This window comes from Salvelinus fontinalis, chromosome 3, assembly GCF_029448725.1.
Source record: "Salvelinus fontinalis isolate EN_2023a chromosome 3, ASM2944872v1, whole genome shotgun sequence".
NCBI classification, from domain to species: domain Eukaryota; kingdom Metazoa; phylum Chordata; class Actinopteri; order Salmoniformes; family Salmonidae; genus Salvelinus; species Salvelinus fontinalis.
The window spans coordinates 61,717,622-61,738,164 of record NC_074667.1 but is presented as its reverse complement, the minus strand read 5'-3'; the positions used below and the strand labels follow the sequence as shown (position 1 = coordinate 61,738,164).

The 20,543-nt window shown below is 45.1% G+C and overlaps 1 protein-coding gene and 1 long non-coding RNA gene across 5 annotated transcripts in view; both read right to left on the bottom strand.

The window, feature by feature from the left end:
* Window positions 1–635: 635 nt before the first annotated feature.
* Window positions 636–7,206, bottom strand: LOC129851282 (uncharacterized). Of its 2 annotated transcripts, XR_008758955.1 has the most exons (3): window positions 3,082–7,206; window positions 2,334–2,847; window positions 636–1,819 (listed from the first exon to the last, which is right to left on the bottom strand). It is a non-coding gene; the product is annotated as an uncharacterized LOC129851282 (long non-coding RNA). The 2 variants fall into 2 exon arrangements; XR_008758954.1 differs by having other exon boundaries at window positions 2,334–7,206.
* A 1,124-nt stretch (window positions 7,207–8,330) lies between these two features.
* The window catches only part of LOC129851281 (ubiquitin-conjugating enzyme E2 J2), an 18,756-nt gene continuing 6,543 nt past the window's right edge, over window positions 8,331–20,543 (bottom strand). For all 3 annotated transcript variants that reach the window (XM_055917708.1, XM_055917709.1, XM_055917710.1), the window contains exons 3-7: window positions 19,408–19,448; window positions 19,067–19,169; window positions 12,364–12,502; window positions 9,923–10,003; window positions 8,331–9,071 (exon numbers count right to left, since the gene is read on the bottom strand). In XM_055917708.1, coding sequence (XP_055773683.1) covers window positions 8,781–9,071; window positions 9,923–10,003; window positions 12,364–12,502; window positions 19,067–19,169; window positions 19,408–19,448 — 655 coding nt within the window. In that variant the 3' untranslated portion in view covers window positions 8,331–8,780. The remainder of the gene's footprint in view (window positions 9,072–9,922; window positions 10,004–12,363; window positions 12,503–19,066; window positions 19,170–19,407; window positions 19,449–20,543) is intronic.

The window sequence follows — 20,543 nt, the reverse complement described above, 5'->3', positions numbered from 1 at the left end:
CACAACCTGTCTGTCTATTTGAAGAGCTTTTTCATGGTTTCAAGACAGCCTAGTGACCAATGCAATAACTCACAGCATGTAATGAAACGTACACAAACAAAACAGACATGAGTTCCACCAATCACAGGAAGTTTGACATGGTATTTGGAGACAGGGAGATCATTCTTGCTAACCTGAAGCCTTTTCCTAACCTTAACCTCATTCTCCTAACCAGCAACATTAATTCTCCTAACCAGCAACATTAATTCTCCTAACCAGCAACATTAATTCTCCTAACCTGCAACATTAATCCTCCCAACCTGCTGCGTAAATTCTCCTATCCTGCGATGAAAAAGTCAATTCCAGTTATTGATCGAACTGATGTGTTTTTAGGGAATCTCATCTGCTAGAATGCGTACAGGGTTCTCTGAAACATGATGACGACAGAGAGGGATTTCAGTCATGTACTGCACACACCACAACCAAGGACAGTGGAATGTTTTGGGTTTGTTTTGTGTTGTAGGAAATAGTAGTGTAGAATGTGTAGTGGATTCACACCCACAACTCTATTTGGGGGCCATAAATAGTTGGATATCGGACAGTTACTTTCCTAATGTAATGATAATAATAAGCAATTTCACAACTCTAAGACAGGGTTATTTTAAAGTGGATGTATTTATTAACCAATAAATATAATTCCAGTATAAAAACATGTTCTTCAAACAGAACAGATAAATAAAACATGTCAAATGAGGATGAACAAATCCCACTTCCCTTATATGGGGGATTGGAAATGATGCAGACAATTACATTGATAAAAACAAGACTCTGCAATATGAAACTGTTCTAAATGATGTAACAATAAATACTAAACATATACTTCTCTTCACGCAGTAATACACCTTTTATCAAATCATTAAACACCTATTATAAATATAGTTCACAGTATATTGTATTGTAAACGGCACACATTGTACAGCATACAGTCTCTAACCTTCACCCATCTATCTGTCTGTCCGTCTGTCCGTCTGTCTGTCTGTCCATAACTTCCTTCCTTCCTTCCATAACTTCCTTCCTTCCTTCCATAACTTCCTTCCGTCCTTCCTTCCTTCCTTCCATAACTTACTTCCTTCCTTCCTTCCATAACTTACTTCCTTCCTTCCTTCCATAACTTCCTTCCTTCCATAACTTACTTCCTTCCTTCCATAACTTCCTTCCATAACTTCCTTCCTTCCTTCCATAACTTCCTTCCTTCCTTCCATAACTTCCTTCCGTCCTTCCTTCCTTCCTTCCATAACTTACTTCCTTCCTTCCATAACTTACTTCCTTCCTTCCTTCCATAACTTCCTTCCTTCCATAACTTACTTCCTTCCTTCCATAACTTCCTTCCATAACTTCCTTCCTTCCTTCCATAACTTCCTTCCTTCCATAACTTATTTCCTTCCTTCCTTCCATAACTTCCTTGATCTTTCTTTCATCCTCAATCCATTTAAAATCTTATTTTTTATTCCCTCCCCCAATCCATCCTTTATTATTAATATTATTATTTAATCCTTATTTTACCAGGTAAGTTGACTGAGAACATTACACATACCCAAAGTCAATCAAACCCAAAGCATATTAATAATTGGTTCAATCTTGCTTCATTATGGAAAATCACCGGTCGGTCCTGTTTGGTGAATTATCTTCATTACTCAATGAGTATCTCCTACTCTGAAATGGTCAAATACAGTCTTCTTCTTCTCTGCTCTTCTTCTTCTCGGTTTACAGTACATTGTGCTTCATCCTCCTCAGGAAATTCTGTAGTTTGATCCTCAGGCCACAATGCTTTGATGGAGACCTGGAGGACAAGAGAGTAGGGGGAAATAAACAGAGTAGAGAGAGAGAGAGAGAGAGAGAGAGAGTCGGACGGACAGAATTACAATTTAGTAATTGAACAGACTTCTCAACCTAAAAAGGAAGCTGTCCTAGCTGCATAATACGACCATAATACGATCAACGTAAGGAAACTGTCACCTAAAGTAATACCATCACAGTTCAACAATACAACTGATGAAGAGAGAGATCAAGACCAACAGATAAATTGATACAGAAAGGGAGAGAGCAGAGAGAGAGAGAGAGAGAACAAGTGAGATACGAGAGAGAGTGATAGCAGAGAGAGAGAAAACGTGAGAGAGAGAGAGCAGAGTGCAGCAAAAGAGAGAGTGATGGCAGAGAGTGATGGAAGACAGTGATGGCTGAGAGAGAGCAACAGAGACAGAACAAAATGAGAGGAAGAGCAGGGAGCAGAGGAAGGTTTCTCCAGGTTTCTAAATCAGTCTATCAATCCATCCACCATTGCCTGGTGTACTCACCATGTTTTCTGTGTAGTGGTCTGTGTCTGTCTGTTAGCTTCCTTCCTCTCTTCCTCCTCTTCTTCCTGTTGTGTGTCTAGTATTTGGTCCCAGATCTCAGTGTTAACCCACAGCGACCCCGGCACGGTGAGACTGGGCTCGGTGCAGGTGATCCAACGGCACAGGGGGCAGCATACTGTCAGTAGGCCGCTCTGGAGCCTGGACATCGCCTGCAAGCACAGCCCACAGAATGTGTGCTTACAGTGGAGCATCCGAGGGATCTTCTCCCTGCGAGAGTAGGGCTGGAGGCAGACGCAGCACTCCATGTCCTCGCTCATCAGACCCATGGCTGGATGGATATACGGCTGGAGCACAGAGGAACTCTGGACAGAGAGTCAGTGTCTAGGCAGGAAGACGTGGGGTTTAAACGCTGGTCTGAGGTCAGTGTTCCCCTTGTGAATTCTAAACGTCCTGGTTTGGATTTGATGAGGATGAGCTGATCCTAGATCTGTGCTTAGGAGCGTAGGTCAGGAATCTGCAAAAGACATTAAGATGTTCAATTAAATTAGATGACTTCATCACTGGCACTATGCAAACATATCTAATGTAATAACATATCTTAAATCAACAGGCTGTCAGGTTCTTCTGAAAAGACATGAAGAAAAAAATATCTTGAAAAATATCACACATTTATAACATCCATAGTTATCAGATATAGACAAACCTTTTCACTTTTATCATTATCAATGAGAGGCAATATTTTACTTACAGGTTCTGGAATATTTTCAGCACAGCGACCAACTATCCGACGACTAAACTTTGTGTTTGAGAGAGAAGAGTGTGTCTGCTCTTATTTTAAGCTTTGGAGGAGGAGACTCAATGGTGTTATTTTCCCAGAAAGGGCGGTCTCTCACCTCCTCTACTCTCTGGTGAGGCAGGAAAGTACCATGGAACGAGTTAAACACTTCTAGGTCACTTCTATAGCATAGTAGGTCCCTTCAGGAGAATTGCCAGGGCCGTGTATTGACATTTACAGGGCAGGTGTTCATGTCTACAAAGGGTACGCACACTGAGTGTACAAAACATTAAGAACACCTGCTCTTTTCTTTTTACAAAAGGTGTTCCTAATGTTTGGTTCACTCAGTGTACGTCCAGTTTATGATGGATCAATCTTCTTTGTGGGGGTATTTTCACAAGAGAGGGGGTAGCATTTGTAGAACCCTCTCTGTGGACTTGTAGAATCCTTTCTGTGGACTTGTAGAACCCTGTCTGTGGACTTGTAGAAGACTATCTGTGGACTTGTAGAACCCTCTCTGTGGACTTGTAGAACCCTCTCTGTGGGCTTGTAGAACCCTCTCTGTGGACTTGTGGAACCCTCTCTGTGGACTTGTAGAACCCTCTCTGTGGACTTGTAGAAGACTATCTGTGGACTTGTAGAACCCTCTCTGTGGACTTGTAGAACCCTCTCTGTGGACTTGTAGAACACTCTCTGTGGACTTGTAGAACCCTCTCTGTGGACTTGTAGAACCCTCTCTGTGTACGTGCCTGGTTATTGTAGTAATTATGTACAGAATCATTTCAGTGGAAGCCATAACTCTTATAGATTAGAGACAGTGACAGTTCAATGGAAGAAGTTGTTGAAACTCTCCTTAACCCTTTAATGACTCACTTATCTTACAGTATATGGCATACCTGTATATTGTGGATGACGTTTGTTATAGTTCATATGGATCCCAGGACTCCATGGAAATGTCAGGTGTTAATGAGTGAGTGGGCTGTCCAGTAGTTTTACCATAGAAATCTGATGACTTGATGGATGAATGAAACACCAATCAGGAGAGTTTCAGGCTGCTGTGTTGTTATTGTTTTAAAGTCACGTGTTTCTAATCCAATCAAGTCACAAGTTCAGTGGAAACCTTGTAAACAACCTCCCAACCAGTCAATTAGAAAACAGTCTCCCTGTTGAAACTTGGAAATAAACCGGATTGATCAGGAAATCACAATTTGCGACGGCTCTACTATTTGTTCAACTGGAAATTCCAGGTGATTCACGCCTGTCTATTCACAATGTCAGCTAAGAGCCACACGCGCACAACAGACACACAAACAAACACAAAGTAAAAAGAACCACCAAACATTTGTTCCTTAAAATCGTCACATAATTAAGCAGGAAATGTGGATGTATCTCACAAATGAATTCCTATCATTAAAGGGCCAGAACAAGAGACTGAAAGAGCTTTGTCAAAGTCTTCTGATAGTTTCTAATTGTTATTTTTCTGCTTCCTGAAGTAATGAGTAAGCTGCACACTAAAACAACGTGAGCTAAATGACAGTAAATGATGATTAATTCTGCTAGCCAGGGACGGTAACCAGCTCTACCGTCAGCCCTGTTTGGTAACACAGGGACTTTGTCCCAAATGGAACCCTATTCCCTGCATAGTGCACTACTTTAAAGGCAAAGGCTCTGGTCAAAAGGAGTGCACTACATATGGAATAGGGTAGCAATTGGGACACACCCAGGGACAACAGAGCTGCCTACTTCTCTGACAGACACCTCAAGGCTACAATCATCAAGAAAGGTTTCAAGAAAATAAACCAAAAAGGAGCCATAAAATATACATATTATATTTTTCTCATTATGGTCTATATAGACTGTTGTCTCCTCATTATGGTCTATATAGACTGTTGTCTCCTCACTATGGTCTATATAGACTGTTGTCTCCTCATTATGGTCTATATAGACTGTTGTCTCATTAGGGTCTATATAGACTGTTGTCTCCTCATTAGGGTCTATATAGACTGTTGTCTCCTCATTAGGGTCTATATAGACTGTTGTCTTCTCATTAGGGTCTATATAGACTGTTGTCTCCTCATTAGGGTCTATATAGACTGTTGTCTCCTCATTAGGGTCTATATAGACTGTTGTCTCCTCATTAGGGTCTATATAGACTGTTGTCTTCTCATTAGGGTCTATATAGACTGTTGTCTCCTCATTAGGGTCTATATAGACTGTTGTCTCCTCATTAGGGTCTATATAGACTGTTGTCTCCTCATTAGGGTCTATATAGACTGTTGTCTAATCATTATGGTCTATATAGACTGTTGTCTCCTCACTAGGGTCTATATAGACTGTTGTCTCCTCACTAGGGTCTATATAGACTGTTGTCTCCTCATTATGGTCTATATAGACTGTTGTCTCCTCACTAGGGTCTATATAGACTGTTGTCTCCTCATTATGGTCTATATAGACTGTTGTCTCCTCATTATGGTCTATATAGACTGTTGTCTCCTCACTAGGGTCTATATAGACTGTTGTCTCCTCATTATGGTCTATATAGACTGTTGTGTTGTTGCTATACTAGTACTATACTATACATGTCAACTCATGTCGCTGTCTGAAATGGCATGCTCTTCCTGTACAGTATACTGTACTATTCAGTCCCTGGTCATTAGTAGTATACTATATAATGTACTAGCCGGTACCTGGTCAAAAGTAGTATACTATATACTGTACTAGCCGGTCCCTGGTCATTAGTAGTATACTATATACTGTACTATCGGTCCCTGGTCATTAGTAGTATACTATATACTGTACTAGCCGGTCCCTGGTCATTAGTAATATACTATATACTGTACTAGCCGGTCCCTAGTCAAAAGTAGTAAACTATGTATACTATATACTGCCCAAGCTGGGCCCTGGTCAAAAGTAGTATACTATGTATACTATATACTGCCCAAGCTGGTCCCTGGTCAAAAGTAGTATACTATATACTGTACTAGCCGGTCCCTGGTCATTAGTAGTATACTATATACTGTACTATCGGTCCCTGGTCATTAGTAGTATACTATATACTGTACTAGCCGGTCCCTGGTCATTAGTAATATACTATATACTGTACTAGCCGGTCCCTAGTCAAAAGTAGTAAACTATGTATACTATATACTGCCCAAGCTGGTCCCTGGTCAAAAGTAGTATACTATATACTGTACTAGCCGGTCCCTGGTCATTAGTAGTATACTATATACTGTACTAGCCGGTACCTGGTCAAAAGTAGTATACTATATACTGTACTAGCCGGTCCCTGGTCATTAGTAGTATACTATATACTGTACTATCGGTCCCTGGTCATTAGTAGTATACTATATACTGTACTAGCCGGTCCCTGGTCATTAGTAATATACTATATACTGTACTAGCCGGTCCCTAGTCAAAAGTAGTAAACTATGTATACTATATACTGCCCAAGCTGGGCCCTGGTCAAAAGTAGTATACTATGTATACTATATACTGCCCAAGCTGGTCCCTGGTCAAAAGTAGTATACTATATACTGTACTAGCCGGTCCCTGGTCATTAGTAGTATACAATATACTGCACTAGCCGGGCCCTGGTCTAAAGTAGTATTGGTCATGAGTAGTATACTATATAAGGAATGGTCTGTATGGGGGTTAGACTAGATAACAGGGTGGATGGAGCATGGCCCTGGTCATTAGTAGTATACTATATAAGGAATGGTCTGTATGGGGTTAGACTAGATAACAGGGTGGATGGAGCATGGCCCTGGTCATTAGTAGTATACTATATAAGGAATGGTCTGTATGGGGGTTAGACTAGATAACAGGGTGGATGGAGCATGGCCCTGGTCATTAGTAGTATACTATATAAGGAATGGTCTGTATGGGGGTTAGACTAGATAACAGGGTGGATGGAGCATGGCCCTGGTCATTAGTAGTATACTATATAAGGAATGGTCTGTATGGGGTTAGACTAGATAACAGGGTGGATGGAGCATGGCCCTGGTCATTAGTAGTATACTATCTAAGGAATGGTCTGTATGGGGGTTAGACTAGATAACAGGGTGGATGGAGCATGGCAATGCTATCCTGAATGTGAGGGGGGGGTGACTACAACAGGTTCTGTCGTGTTGTTATTGATAATATTGATGAGCCTAATTAAAATTAAATTAAAATGCCATATGAGTTTCAGTCGAACAATGGTTTGAGACTCAGAACAGAAGACCGTCCCTGGGGCCAGCAGACCCCCGTCCCTGGGGACAAGCAGACCGTCCCCGGCCGTCCCTGTGGTGGGCAGCAAATGGTCCCTGTGGTGGGCAGCAAATGGTCCCTGGGGACAGCAGACGGTCCCTGGGGACAGCAGACGGTCCCTGGGGACAGCAGACGGTCCCTGGGGACAGCAGACGGTCCCTGGGGACAGCAGACGGTCCCTGGGGACAGCAGACGGTCCCTGGGGACAGCAGACCGTCCTTGGGGACAGCAGACCGTCCCTGGGGACAGCAGACCGTCCCTGGGGACAGCAGACCGTCCCTGGGGACAGCAGACCGTCCTTGGGGACAGCAGACCGTCCTTGGGGACAGCAGACCGTCCCTGGGGACAGCAGACCGTCCCTGGGGACAGCAGACCGTCCCTGGGGACAGCAGACCGTCCTTGGGGACAGCAGACCGTCCCTGGGGACAGCAGACCGTCCTTGGGGACAGCAGACCGTCCCTGGGGACAGCAGACCGTCCTTGGGGACAGCAGACCGTCCTTGGGGACAGCAGACCGTCCTTGGGGACAGCAGACCGTCCCTGGGGACAGCAGACCGTCCCTGGGGACAGCAGACCGTCCCTGGGGACAGCAGACCGTCCCTGGGGACAGCAGACCGTCCCTGGGGACAGCAGACCGTCCCTGGGGACAGCAGACCGTCCCTGGGGACAGCAGACCGTCCCTGGGGACAGCAGACCGTCCCTGGGGACAGCAGACCGTCCCTGGGGACAGCAGACCGTCCTTGGGGACAGCAGACCGTCCTTGGGGACAGCAGACCGTCCCTGGGGACAGCAGACCGTCCCTGGGGACACCTGAAGAGAGGATATCTTGGTGGTGGAGTCTGTTTATCTTACAGGTGACACAGAAGGGGAACACTTACCAATTGAGTCCGAATCTTGTTCTCCGGCAACAGAGAGCTATCTATCTCCACCTAAGACCTCCTACATAAAACTGGAACAGGCAGAACAGAAACATGGTTCCAAATTCCACACGATTCTTTACAGGGATCAACCAACATGGCGGCACAACAGATAGAATTGATCTAGCACACAGACACCGACAACACGGCGGATTCAGAGTAATTATGTGGAGAAGAACAATGAATTAAGCCTATGGTCAACGTGGCTGCCAAGCCACATTGCTATACAATATGACGTTGCTTTTCACAGAGAATCACCAATCTACCTTAACTTACATTTCTATGGTTCCCTATACAACCCATGAGCCAAGCACTTCCACCTGGTAATGGGTCATAGGCACAGAGAAGATCAACAACCAACCCCGTTCCATTCATTCCCCCCATACCCCCACCTCCCGGTGGGTGGGTGGCCCCCCCCCCCCCCCCCCGCGCATGTTTAAATCCTCTAATAGTCCTGTAACTGGGCCGAGGGTCAACAGTCCCGTTTTCTTCAGCCCTCTCTCCTCTCTCACTCCTGGGCGATGCTCCGCAGCACGTACTTCACCGTGTAGGCAAACGCCGCGAACCCCACAATCACAAACAGGTTGGCCAAGGCCCCGCCAAGAAGTCCATGATTCCGATTGGGCTGCTGTTGGCCGGGGGCGAGCATAGCAGGGACCAAGGGGGCATGGCCTCCGTTGAGGGCGGGGATTCCGTAGTTGCCGTGGTGAAAGTCGCCGTTGGGAACCACGTCTGGGAGCGGGAGGGGCTGGGGGCGGGTGCTCAACTCCTTCTGGACCTTCTGCTTCTGCTTGATCTCCTGGAGAGAGGGAGGGAGGGAGAAAAGAGAGAGGGAGGGAGGGAGAAAAGAGAGAGGGAGGGGGAAAAGAGAGAGAGGGAGGGAGGGAGAAAAGAGAGAGGGAGGGAGAAAAGAGAAAGGGAGGGAAAAGAGAGAGGGAGGGAAAAGAGAGAGGGAGGGAGAAAAGAGAGAGGGAGGGAGAAAAGAGAAAGGGAGGGAGAAAAGAGAAAGGGAGGGAAAAGAGAGAGGGAGGGAAAAGAGAGAGGGAGGGAGAAAAGAGAGAGGGAGGGAGAAAAGAGAGAGGGAGGGAGGGAGAAAAGAGAGAGGGAGGGAGGGAGGGAGAAAAGAGAGAGGGAGGGAGGGAGAGGAGGGAGAGGGAGGGAAAAGAGAGAGGGAGGGAGGGAAAAGAGAGAGGGAGGGAGGGAGAAAAGAGAGAGGGAGGGAGAAAAGAGAGAGGGAGGGAGGGAGAAAAGAGAGAGGGAGGGAGGGAGAAAAGAGAGAGGGAGGGAGAAAAAAAAGAGAGAGAGGGAGGGAGGGAGAAAAGAGAGAGAGGGAGGGAGGGAGAAGAGAGAGAAGGAGGGAGAAAAGAGAGAAGGAGGGAGAAAAGAGAGAGAGGGAGGGAGTGAGAAAAGAGAGAGAGAGAGGGAGGGAGAAAAGAGAGAGGGAGGGAGAAAAGAGAGAGGGAGGGAGAAAAGAGAGAGGGAGGGAGGAGAGAGAGAGGGAGGGAGGAGAGAGAGGGAGGGAAGAGAGAGAGGGAGGGAAGAGAGAGGAGAGGAGGCGAAGGATAGAAGTCAGTCAGTAGATGAAGTCATGATACTAGTTTGTTTGGACATAGTATCTGTGTTTAGTAAATGATTTACAGTCAGACTCACATCGACTGCATCAGGAAACAGTTCACAGAACACCTTGTCCTTCAGGTTAAAGGTCAAGCTCTGGGCAGAGAGCTGTCTTTTCTGGAGGAGATAAACAGAACAAGAAATAGCCAAAGAAGCAACAGCCATTAATCCTAACTAATACATGACTAACAGCTGTCTACACAGTCATTCATCCTAACTAATACATGACTAACAGCTGTCTACACAGTCATTCATCCTAACTAATACATGACTAACAGCTGTCTACACAGTCATTCATCCTAACTAATACATGACTAACAGCTGTCTACACAGTCATTCATCCTAACTAATACATGACTAACAGCTGTCTACAGTCATTCATCCTAACTAATACATGACTAACAGCTGTCTACACAGTCATTCATCCTAACTAATACATGACTAACAGCTGTCTACACAGTCATTCATCCTAACTAATACATGACTAACAGCTGTCTACACAGTCATTCATCCTAACTAATACATGACTAACAGCTGTCTACACAGTCATTCATCCTAACTAATACATGACTAACAGCTGTCTACACAGTCATTCATCTAATACATGACTAACAGCTGTCTACACAGTCATTCATCCTAACTAATACATGACTAACAGCTGTCTACACAGTCATTCATCCTAACTAATACATGACTAACAGCTGTCTACACAGTCATTCATCCTAACTAATACATGACTAACAGCTGTCTACAGTCATTCATCCTAACTAATACATGACTAACAGCTGTCTACAGAGTCATTCATCCTAACTAATACATGACTAACAGCTGTCTACACAGTCATTCATCCTAACTAATACATGACTAACAGCTGTCTACACAGTCATTCATCCTAACTAATACATGACTAACAGCTGTCTACACAGTCATTCATCCTAACTATTACATGACTAACAGCTGTCTACACAGTCATTCATCCTAACTAATACATGACTAACAGCTGTCTACACAGTCATTCATCCTAACTAATACATGACTAACAGCTGTCTACACAGTCATTCATCCTAACTAATACATGACTAACAGCTGTCTACACAGTCATTCATCCTAACTAATACATGACTAACAGCTGTCTACACAGTCATTCATCCTAACTAATACATGACTAACAGCTGTCTACAGTCATTCATCCTAACTAATACATGACTAACAGCTGTCTACAGTCATTCATCCTAACTAATACATGACTAACAGCTGTCTACACAGTCATTCATCCTAACTAATACATGACTAACAGCTGTCTACACAGTCATTCATCCTAACTAATACATGACTAACATTACATTCACATCTGCATTAGAACCTGATTATTTGTCAATAAACAGGACTCTGAGACCATGACCTTTGACCTTCCAACAAGACAACATCTCAGATCTCTCCAGAGATGTTCGTTCGGGTTCAGGTCCGGGCTCTGACTTGTCCCGAAGCTGCGTCGTCTTGGCTGTCTGCTTAGGGTCGTTGTCCTGTTTTGAAGGTGAACCGTCGCCCCAGTCTGATATCCGGAGCAGGTTTTCATCAAGGATCTCTCTGTACTTTGCTCGTTTCATGTTTCCCTTGATCCTGACTACTCTCCCACTCCCTGCTGCTGAAAAACATCCCAACAGCATGATGCTGCCACCACCATGCTTCACCGTAGGGATGGTGCCAGGTTTCCTCCAGACGTGACGCTTGGTATTCAGGCCAAAGATTTCAATCTTGGTTTCATCAGACCAGAGAATCTTGTTTCCTCTGGTCTGAGAGTCCTTTAGGTGCCTTTTGGCAAACTCCAAGTGGGCTGTTATGTGCCTTTTTACTGAGGAGTGGCTTCCGTCTGGCCACTCTACCATAAAGGCCTGATTGGTGGAGTGCTGCAGAGATGGTTGTCCTTCTGGAAGGTTCTCCCATATCCACAGAGTTTGGCCAGCCAGCTCTAGGAAGAGTCTTGGTGGCTCTAATCCTGTTTCAGAATGATGGAGGCCACTGTTTTCTTGGGGTCCTTCAATGCTACAGAAATGTTTTGGTACCCTTCCCCAGATCTGTGCCTCGACACAATCCTGTCTCGGAGCTCTACGGACAATTCCTTGGACCTCATGGCTTGGTTTTTGCTCTGACATGCACTGTCAACTGTGGGGCTTTTATATAGACAGGTGTGTGCCTTTCCAAATCATGTCCAATCAATTGAATTTACCACAGGTGGACTCCAATCAAGTTGTAGAAACATCAAGGGTGATCAATGGAAACAGGATGCACCTGACTTAAATTTTGATTCTCATAGCAAACGGTCTGAATACTTATGTAAATACAGTATTTCATTTTTTGTTTATAAATGTACAAAAATGTCTAAAAACCTGTTTTCGCTTTGTCATGATGAGGTATTGTGTGTAGATTGAAGAGGATTTTTGAAGTCAGTCATACTAAGGTCAGTAATACCAACTCACAGTGTAGTCAGAGGTCTCGATGCTACCCAGAGTGGGGCCTTTCTCCACCATGAAGCTGAGCAGACCAGTCAGGATGGTGGAAACGGACCAGGCTGGGTTCCACGTGTCCGGGTGGAAATCAGTGATGGACAGACATAACCTGGGGGAAGAGATACAGCGTGACACACTCAGTCAGGAGGGGGAAGGAGACAGACCGCGACACACTCAGTCAGGAGGGGGGAAGAGAGAGACCGCGACACACTCCGTCAGGAGGGGGGAAGAGAGAGACCGCGACACACTCCGTCAGGAGGGGGAAGAGACAGACCGCGACACACTCCGTCAGGAGGGGGAAGAGACAGACCGCGACACACTCCGTCAGGAGGGGGAAGAGACAGACCGCGACACACTCCGTCAGGAGGGGGAAGAGACAGACCGCGACACACTCCGTCAGGAGGGGGAAGAGACAGACCGCGACACACTCCGTCAGGAGGGGGAAGAGACAGACCGCGACACACTCAGTCAGGAGGGGGAAGAGACAGACCGCGACACACTCCGTCAGGAGGGGGAAGAGACAGACCGCGACACACTCCGTCAGGAGGGGGAAGAGACAGACCGCGACACACTCCGTCAGGAGGGGGAAGAGACAGACCGTGACACACTCAGTCAGGAGGGGGAAGAGACAGACCGTGACACACTCAGGAAAAGACAGCAGGAAATGGATGAAATGATTTAACAGAACACAGTTCCATAGTTTGAACCCTGAGACTAAAATACATCCATTTATGATATGTACTTTAGATCCATGGTGAAGTTTTAATGTCACGAGCACAAGAACAGTGAAATGCCTTTCTTTCTGCTCTAAAACCCAACAATGGAGTAAAGGTTGAACAAAAAATATAAGAAAAACACAATAAAGTAAGTAAGTTACACTAAATATACACAAAAGTATGTGGACACGACTTCAAAATGAGTAGATTTGGTTACTCCAGTCACACCCGTTATTGACAGGTGTATAAAATTTAGCAAATTTCTGCCCCGCTAGAGCTGCCCCCCGGTCAACTGTAAGTGATGTTAACGCGGTAGGCCAAACAAGCTCGCAGAACGGGACCGCAGGCCACACAAGCTCGCAGAACGGGGCCGCAGTGCGGCAGGCCACACAAGCTCGCAGAACGGGACCGCAGGGCGGCAGGCCACACAAGCTCCTAGAACGGGACCGCAGGGCGGCAGGCCACACAAGCACGCAGAACGGGACCGCAGGGCGGTAGGCCACACAAGCTCGCAGAACGGGACCGCAGGGCGGTAGGCCAGACAAGCTCGCAGAACGGAACCGCAGGGCGGTAGGCCAGACGAGCTCGCAGAACGGGACCGCAGGGCGGTAGGCCAGACAAGCACGCAGAACGGAACCGCAGGGCGGCAGGCCACACAAGCTCGCAGAACGGGACCGCAGGGCGGTAGGCCAGACAAGCTCGCAGAACGGAACCGCAGGGCGGTAGGCCAGACGAGCTCGCAGAACGGGACCGCAGGGCGGTAGGCCACACAAGCTCCCAGAACGGGACCGCAGGGCGGTAGTCCAGACAAGCTCGCAGAACGGAACCGCAGGGCGGTAGGCCAGACGAGCTCGCAGAACGGGACCGCAGGGCGGTAGGCCACACAAGCTCACAGAACGGGACCGCAGTGCGGTAGGCCACACAAGCTCACAGAACGGGACCGCAGGGCGGTAGGCCACACAAGCTCACAGAACGGGACCGCAGTGCGGTAGGCCACACAAGCTCACAGAACGGGACCGCAGAGTGCTGAAGCTCGTGAAAATGATCTGTTCTCAGTTGCTACACTCACTACTGAGTTCCAAACTGCCTCTGGAAACAACGTCAGCACAATCACTGTTCGTCGGGAGCTTCATGAAATGGGTTTCCATGGACGAGCAGCCACACACAAGCCTAAGATCACCATGAGCAATGCAAAGCGTCGGCTGCAGTGGTGTAAAGCTGGGTGCCATTGGACTCTGGAGCAGTGGAAATACGTTCTCTGGAGTGATGAATCAAGCTTCACCATCTGGCAGTCCGACGGATTAATCTGGGTTTGGCAGATGCCAGGAGAACACTACCTGCCCCAATGAAGTGCCAACTGCAAAGTTTGGTGGAGGAGGAATAATGGTCTGGGGCTGACATTCTAGACTATTCTGTGCTTCCAACTTTGTGGCAACAGTTTCCTGTTTCAGCATGACAAGGCCCCCCGTGCACAAAGCGACGTCCATACAGAAATTGTTTGTCGAGATCGGTGTGGAAGAACTTGACTGACCTGCACAGAGCCCTGATCTCAACCCCATCTAACATTCCTTTGGAATGAATTAAAACACCGACTGCGAGCCAGGCCTAATCGCCCAACACCAAACATCTCAAACTGAAAATAATTACAATTCCCTTCTCCCGACTGTCAATCACTGTGCTCCAAAGCACCTCTCACTCACAGCAGGGTTCTCTCAGATATCTTAATTGTTATTAGCTAATGTCCGTCACGTGATCCGGTCCCTTTTCACAGGCATCACAACTCCGAAGTAGGCTACAAGTGAACACAGATACGTCGGGAGTTCAACGGCACGCGTCCTTATTGAATATGTTAGAACCGTCCACACTGACTTTTCGTCAGCCAACAAAAAAGTAAATCAGTAATGAACAGCACTAGCCTGTCAATCTACTATCCCCCATAGTACAAAAGTTGACCTCTGTGCTGTGTGTGTGTACACACACACACACACACACACACACACACACACACACACACACACACAACCGATCAAAAGTTTTCGAACACCTTCTCATATCTTCTGTATACCTCCCCTACCTTGTCACAACACAACTGATTGGCTCAAACACATTAAGAAGGAAAGAAATTCCACAAATTAACTTTAACAAGACACCTATTAATTGAAATGTATTCCAGGTGACTACCTCATGAAGCTGGTTGAGAGAATGCCAAGTGTGTGCAAAGCTGTCATCAAGGCAAAGGGTGGCTACTTTTGAAGAATCTCAAGCCTATTTTGATTTGTGTAACACTTTTTTAGTTACTACATGATTCCATGTGTTATTTCATAGTTTTGAGGTCTTCACTATTATTCTACAATGTAGAAAAATATTAAAAATAAAACCCTTGAATGAGTAGGTGTGTCCAAACTTTTGACTGGTACTGTATATGTAATTCAAAGTCTCATTAAAAATTGTATTTACATTTTCAGGTGCCTCTGTCATGTCAACATCTGCAGCCAATACGAATAGGCTATCACGTACAGTTTGACGTGTACGGTAGACTAATTATTTACTTACATTGATGGGTACTGACTTATGAAATATCCTTGTTCATGTTACTGAGGGAGAAGGGGGGAATGCAGAAGGTTTACATTCTGTCAGAACATGTTATTGATAGACATCAGGAATCCCACGGAAAAGGAGAAGGGCCACAGTCTGGTTTCAGCTGTTGAGTTGTCATTTGAAAACACTTGTTACACCAGAAGTTAATGGGTATCTGTAGGAGGAATGTATATGGTGAGGGTGAATTAAGGTTGGATATGAGACAGGGGCTCGGAACGTTACTAAGTAAAGGTAAGGCAATCGCGTGGCTGTAGTCACTGATTAAGGTGGAATGGGGTCAGAGGTCACATAAAGGGAACAGTTTATTGCCTACATCACTTAACTTCCTGCAATAAAGATCAAATCCAACTTTATTAGTCACATCCGCCAAATACAATCAAGTGTAGACTTTACCGTGAAAAGCTTACTTACAAGCCCTTAACCAACAGTGCAGTTCAAGAAGAAGAAAATATTTACCAAGTTGACTAAAATAAAAAGTAATAATAAAAAGTAACACAATAAGAATAACAATAATGAGGTTATATACAGGGGGCACCGGTACCGAGTCAGTGTGCAGGGGTACAGGCTAGTTGAGGTAATCTGTACATGTAGGTGGGGGGGAAGTGACTATGCATAGATAATAAACAGCGAGTAGCAGCAGTGCACAAAATGGAGGAGGGGGGGGGGGCTCAATGTAAATTGTCCGGTGGCCATTTTTATGAATTGTTCAGCAGTCTAATGGCTTGGGGGTAGAAGCTGTTGAGGAGCCTTTTGGTCCTAGACTTGGCGCTCCGGTACCGCTTCCCGTGCGGTAGCAGAGAAAACAGTCCATAACTTGGGTGACTGGAGTCTTTGACAATTATATGGGCTTTCCTCTGAAACCGCCTATTATATAGATCCTGGATGGCAGGAAGCTTGGCCCCAGTGATGTACTGGGCCATTCACACTACCCTCTGTAGTGCCTTACGGTCAGATGCCGAGCAGTTGCCATACCAGGCGGTGATGCAACCGGTCAGGATGCTCTCGATGGTGCAGCTGTAGAACCTTTTGAAGATCAGGGGGCCCACGCCAAATCTTTTCAGTCTCCCGAGGGGAAATAGGTTTTGTCGTGCCCTCTTCACGACTGTCTTGGTGTGTTAGGACCATTCTAGTTTGTTGGTGATGTGGACGCCAAGGAACTTAAACTCTCGACCTGCTCCACTACAGCCCTGTCGATGTTAATGGGGGCCTGTTCGGCCCTCCTTTTCCTATAGTCCACGATCAGCTCCTTTGTCTTGATCACGTTGAGGGAGAGGTTGTTGTCCTGACACCACACTGCCAGTTCTCTGACCTCCTCCCTATAGGCCGTCTCATCGTTGTCGGTGCGAACTCTCTTGGTAGATAGTGTGGTCTACAGCTTATCATAATGTACTCTACCTCAGGCGAGCAATACCTCGAGACTTCTTTAATATTATACATCGCGCACCAGCTGTTATTGACATATAGACACACACCCCCCACCCCTCGTCTTACCAGAGGTAGCGTCTCTGTTCTGCCGGTGCATAGAAAATTTCTCTGTGAAACATAAGATGTTACAGTTTTTAATGTCCCGTTGGCAGGATCATCTTAATAGTAGGTCATCGATTTTATTTTCTAACGATTGCACGTTAGCAAGAAGAATGGAAGGCATTGGGAGTTTGTTCGCTCGCCTCCGGATTCTCAGAAGGATCCCCAATCTGCGTCCCCTTTTCCGGCGTCTTTTCATCACACAAAAGGATCTGGGCCTGTTCCGGTGAAAGCAGGATATCCTTCTCGTCGGACTCGATAAAGGAAAAAGTTTCTTCCAGTCCGCGGTGAGTAATCGCTTTTATGATCCTAAGAGACGGCAGCAGCAACATTATGTACAAAACAAGTTTAAAAAATAAGTCACAAACGGGAAAAAAATTATTTAAAAAATTGCACAATTGGTTGGGAGAATGTAAAACATCAGCCATGTTGTTCGGCACCATCTTTCTAAAGATGGAATGTTTATAGAAAAGGAGCGAGTCACAGATGACCATTTCTCAACAGAGCGAGTCACGGATACCTTCTTGTTTGAGCTTCTACATGTAAACAGGAAGCAGGAGTATGGATCTGATTTGCAGAATGAGGGACGAGGGACTGCCTTGTATGCTTTTTTTGTGGGTAGAGTAACCGTGGTCTAGGATTTTATCGCCCCCTAGTGGTGAAGGAAGTTGGGCATCACGTTTCTTAATGACGAGGAATTAAAATGGCCGGCAACCAGATCAGCAGACTCCGGGTGCAAGTTTTCCTGCTTGTTTATAGCCTCGTACAGTTGGTTAAGTGCCATCTTGTTATTTTTCTTGTCCCGGAGGTGGAATTTATACAACAGTCATAATAACAGATGTAAACTCCCTCGGGAGGTAGAAGGGTCGGCATTTGACCATCAGGTATTCCCGAGACGGGTGAACAATAGGTCGACACTGTGTGATTGGCTGGGGACTAGCCAATGGGTCGACACTTCCACTAAGCACACCATTTGTTGCTGATGAAGAGGGAAACCACTTCCCCTCTCGATTTCACTCCATTCAGTCCTGTCCGCTCGATGAGAATCCATCGACTTACATAGCCATTTGAGGGTATCTTGTCCAAAAAAAGCAGAGAATATTGCAGTTACAGTTGGTAGCAAATCCAAAGTCGGAGGTCATGCATCTTATTATCAAGTGACTGGCCAATAGAATGGAAGGTAGAGGTGGGCTGGTTCTCCCTTTGCCAAAACCTCACCAGAACTCTTCCTCTCTTGTCTCTGTTACGCCGGCGTTTCCTCTTGGACGCCCCGAACATTGAGGAATTACATAACGAGCCGAAAGGGCTGATCGCTCGAAGCCGAAAGTCAGGTAAGTAACTGCCGATCTTGACATTCAAAAGTTATTGTTGGTTATAAAATATAGCAGATAGATTATGAAAATAATGTAAAAATAATGCAAAAAATAATATTAAAATAATGTAAAAATAATGTAAAAATGATATTAAAATAATGTAAAAATAATGTAAAAATAATGTATAAATAATATGATAAAAATGTAAAAATAATATGAAAATAATGTAAAAATAATTTAAAAATAATATGAAAATAATGTTTAAATAATGTTAAAATAATGTTAAAATAATGTTAAAATAATGTTAAAAATATGAAAATAATGTAAAAATAATATGAAAATAATGTAAAAATAATGTTAAATAATGTGAAAATAATGTGACAATAACGTGAAAATAAAACACCAAAAGAATCATAAAAAGCTAAGTTGGGTTGGCACTCACAAAACAGTGGCCATTCATTACGGCGCCATCTTCTACTACTACTGTACGTTCACATGCATTCTGGGTCGTTTGATTCTTACCTAGTGTTACACTTAAATCTCCCGTTTGGTGTGGTCATGTAGATGCTGGGTGGTTTAAAGGGGAAGTCCCGAGGGAATATTAATTTGCCATGATAATATCCCCCTGTGGAACAAAAAGACCAAGACATTCAATCACTTAAAAACGGACAACCTAGTATAAAAACAATATTGTTGAAAATTAATCCATCATTCTGAAAATCGAAGCAAATCAAAAAGGAAACATTCTGAATAATTTAGTCAGACACAGAATTAAAGGACAATATCCCACCGGTTAGTACGGGATCATTTAAAAGTGATATTATTCAGAGAACTGAGAACTTATGTAAAGTGAAATTATTTACCTTCGTATGGGGTCTTCTCAGGACCTCGAACAACATAGTGCCTGGAGATAGAGGGAAGAAAAAGCACTTCATGGAAAACACAGTTGAGTACCACTTTAGGAACACAACCATGACTGATTTAGTTAACAAATATATGTCTACTATTCATTCACACTATAAAGATCCTGTTAGAATTCAAGACATTTATTTTTCCATAGAATTTTTTCTCTCTCCATTTTTCCATGCATCGGGTGCATCTCAATAGTGAAGTAGCTTCCTCGCATCCTCCTCCTCCTGGTCTCCTTTCCTTCGTTTACACTGAAGAACTGGTACAAGTGCATTCACAGAATGAAATCGCCATCATCCAGTTTTCACCTATCTTCTGTTTTCAGATCAGTGCAAATGAAGGTGACGAGGTGAGGAAGCCGCTCATCACAACAAATGGCCCGTATTCAAAAATCATCTCAGAGTAGGAGTGCTGATTATTGGATCAGATGTGCCCTTTAAGATCATAATGAATAAGATAACATGGACAGGAGGACCTGATCCTAGAGCAGCACACATACTCTAATACCCTATCAATATATGTGTTTGTGAGAGTGAGTGGAGAGAGAGTGTGTGTGTGTGTGTGTGTGAGTGAGTGGAGCGAGAGAGAGAGTGTGAGTGAGTGTGAGTGGAGAGAGAGTGTGAGTGAGTGTTATTGGAGAGAGAGAGAGAGAGTGTGAGTGTTATTGGAGAGAGAGAGAGAGAGTGTGAGTGTTATTGGAGAGAGAGAGAGAGTGAGTGTTATTGGAGAGAGAGAGAGAAAGAGTGTGAGTGTTATTGGAGAGAGAGAGAGAGAGAGAGAGTGTGGGTGTTATTGGAGAGAGAGAGAGAGAGAGAGTGAGTGTTATTGGAGAGAGAGAGAGAAAGAGTGTGAGTGTTATTGGAGAGAGAGAGAGAGAGAGAGTGTGGGTGTTATTGGAGAGAGAGAGAGAGAGAGAGAGAGTGAGTGTTATTGGAGAGAGAGAGAGAGAGAGTGTGAGTGTTATTGGAGAGAGAGAGAGAGTGAGTGTTATTGGAGAGAGAGAGAGAAAGAGTGTGAGTGTTATTGGAGAGAGAGAGAGAGAGAGTGTGAGTGTTATTGGAGAGAGTGTGAGTGTTATTGGAGAGAGTGT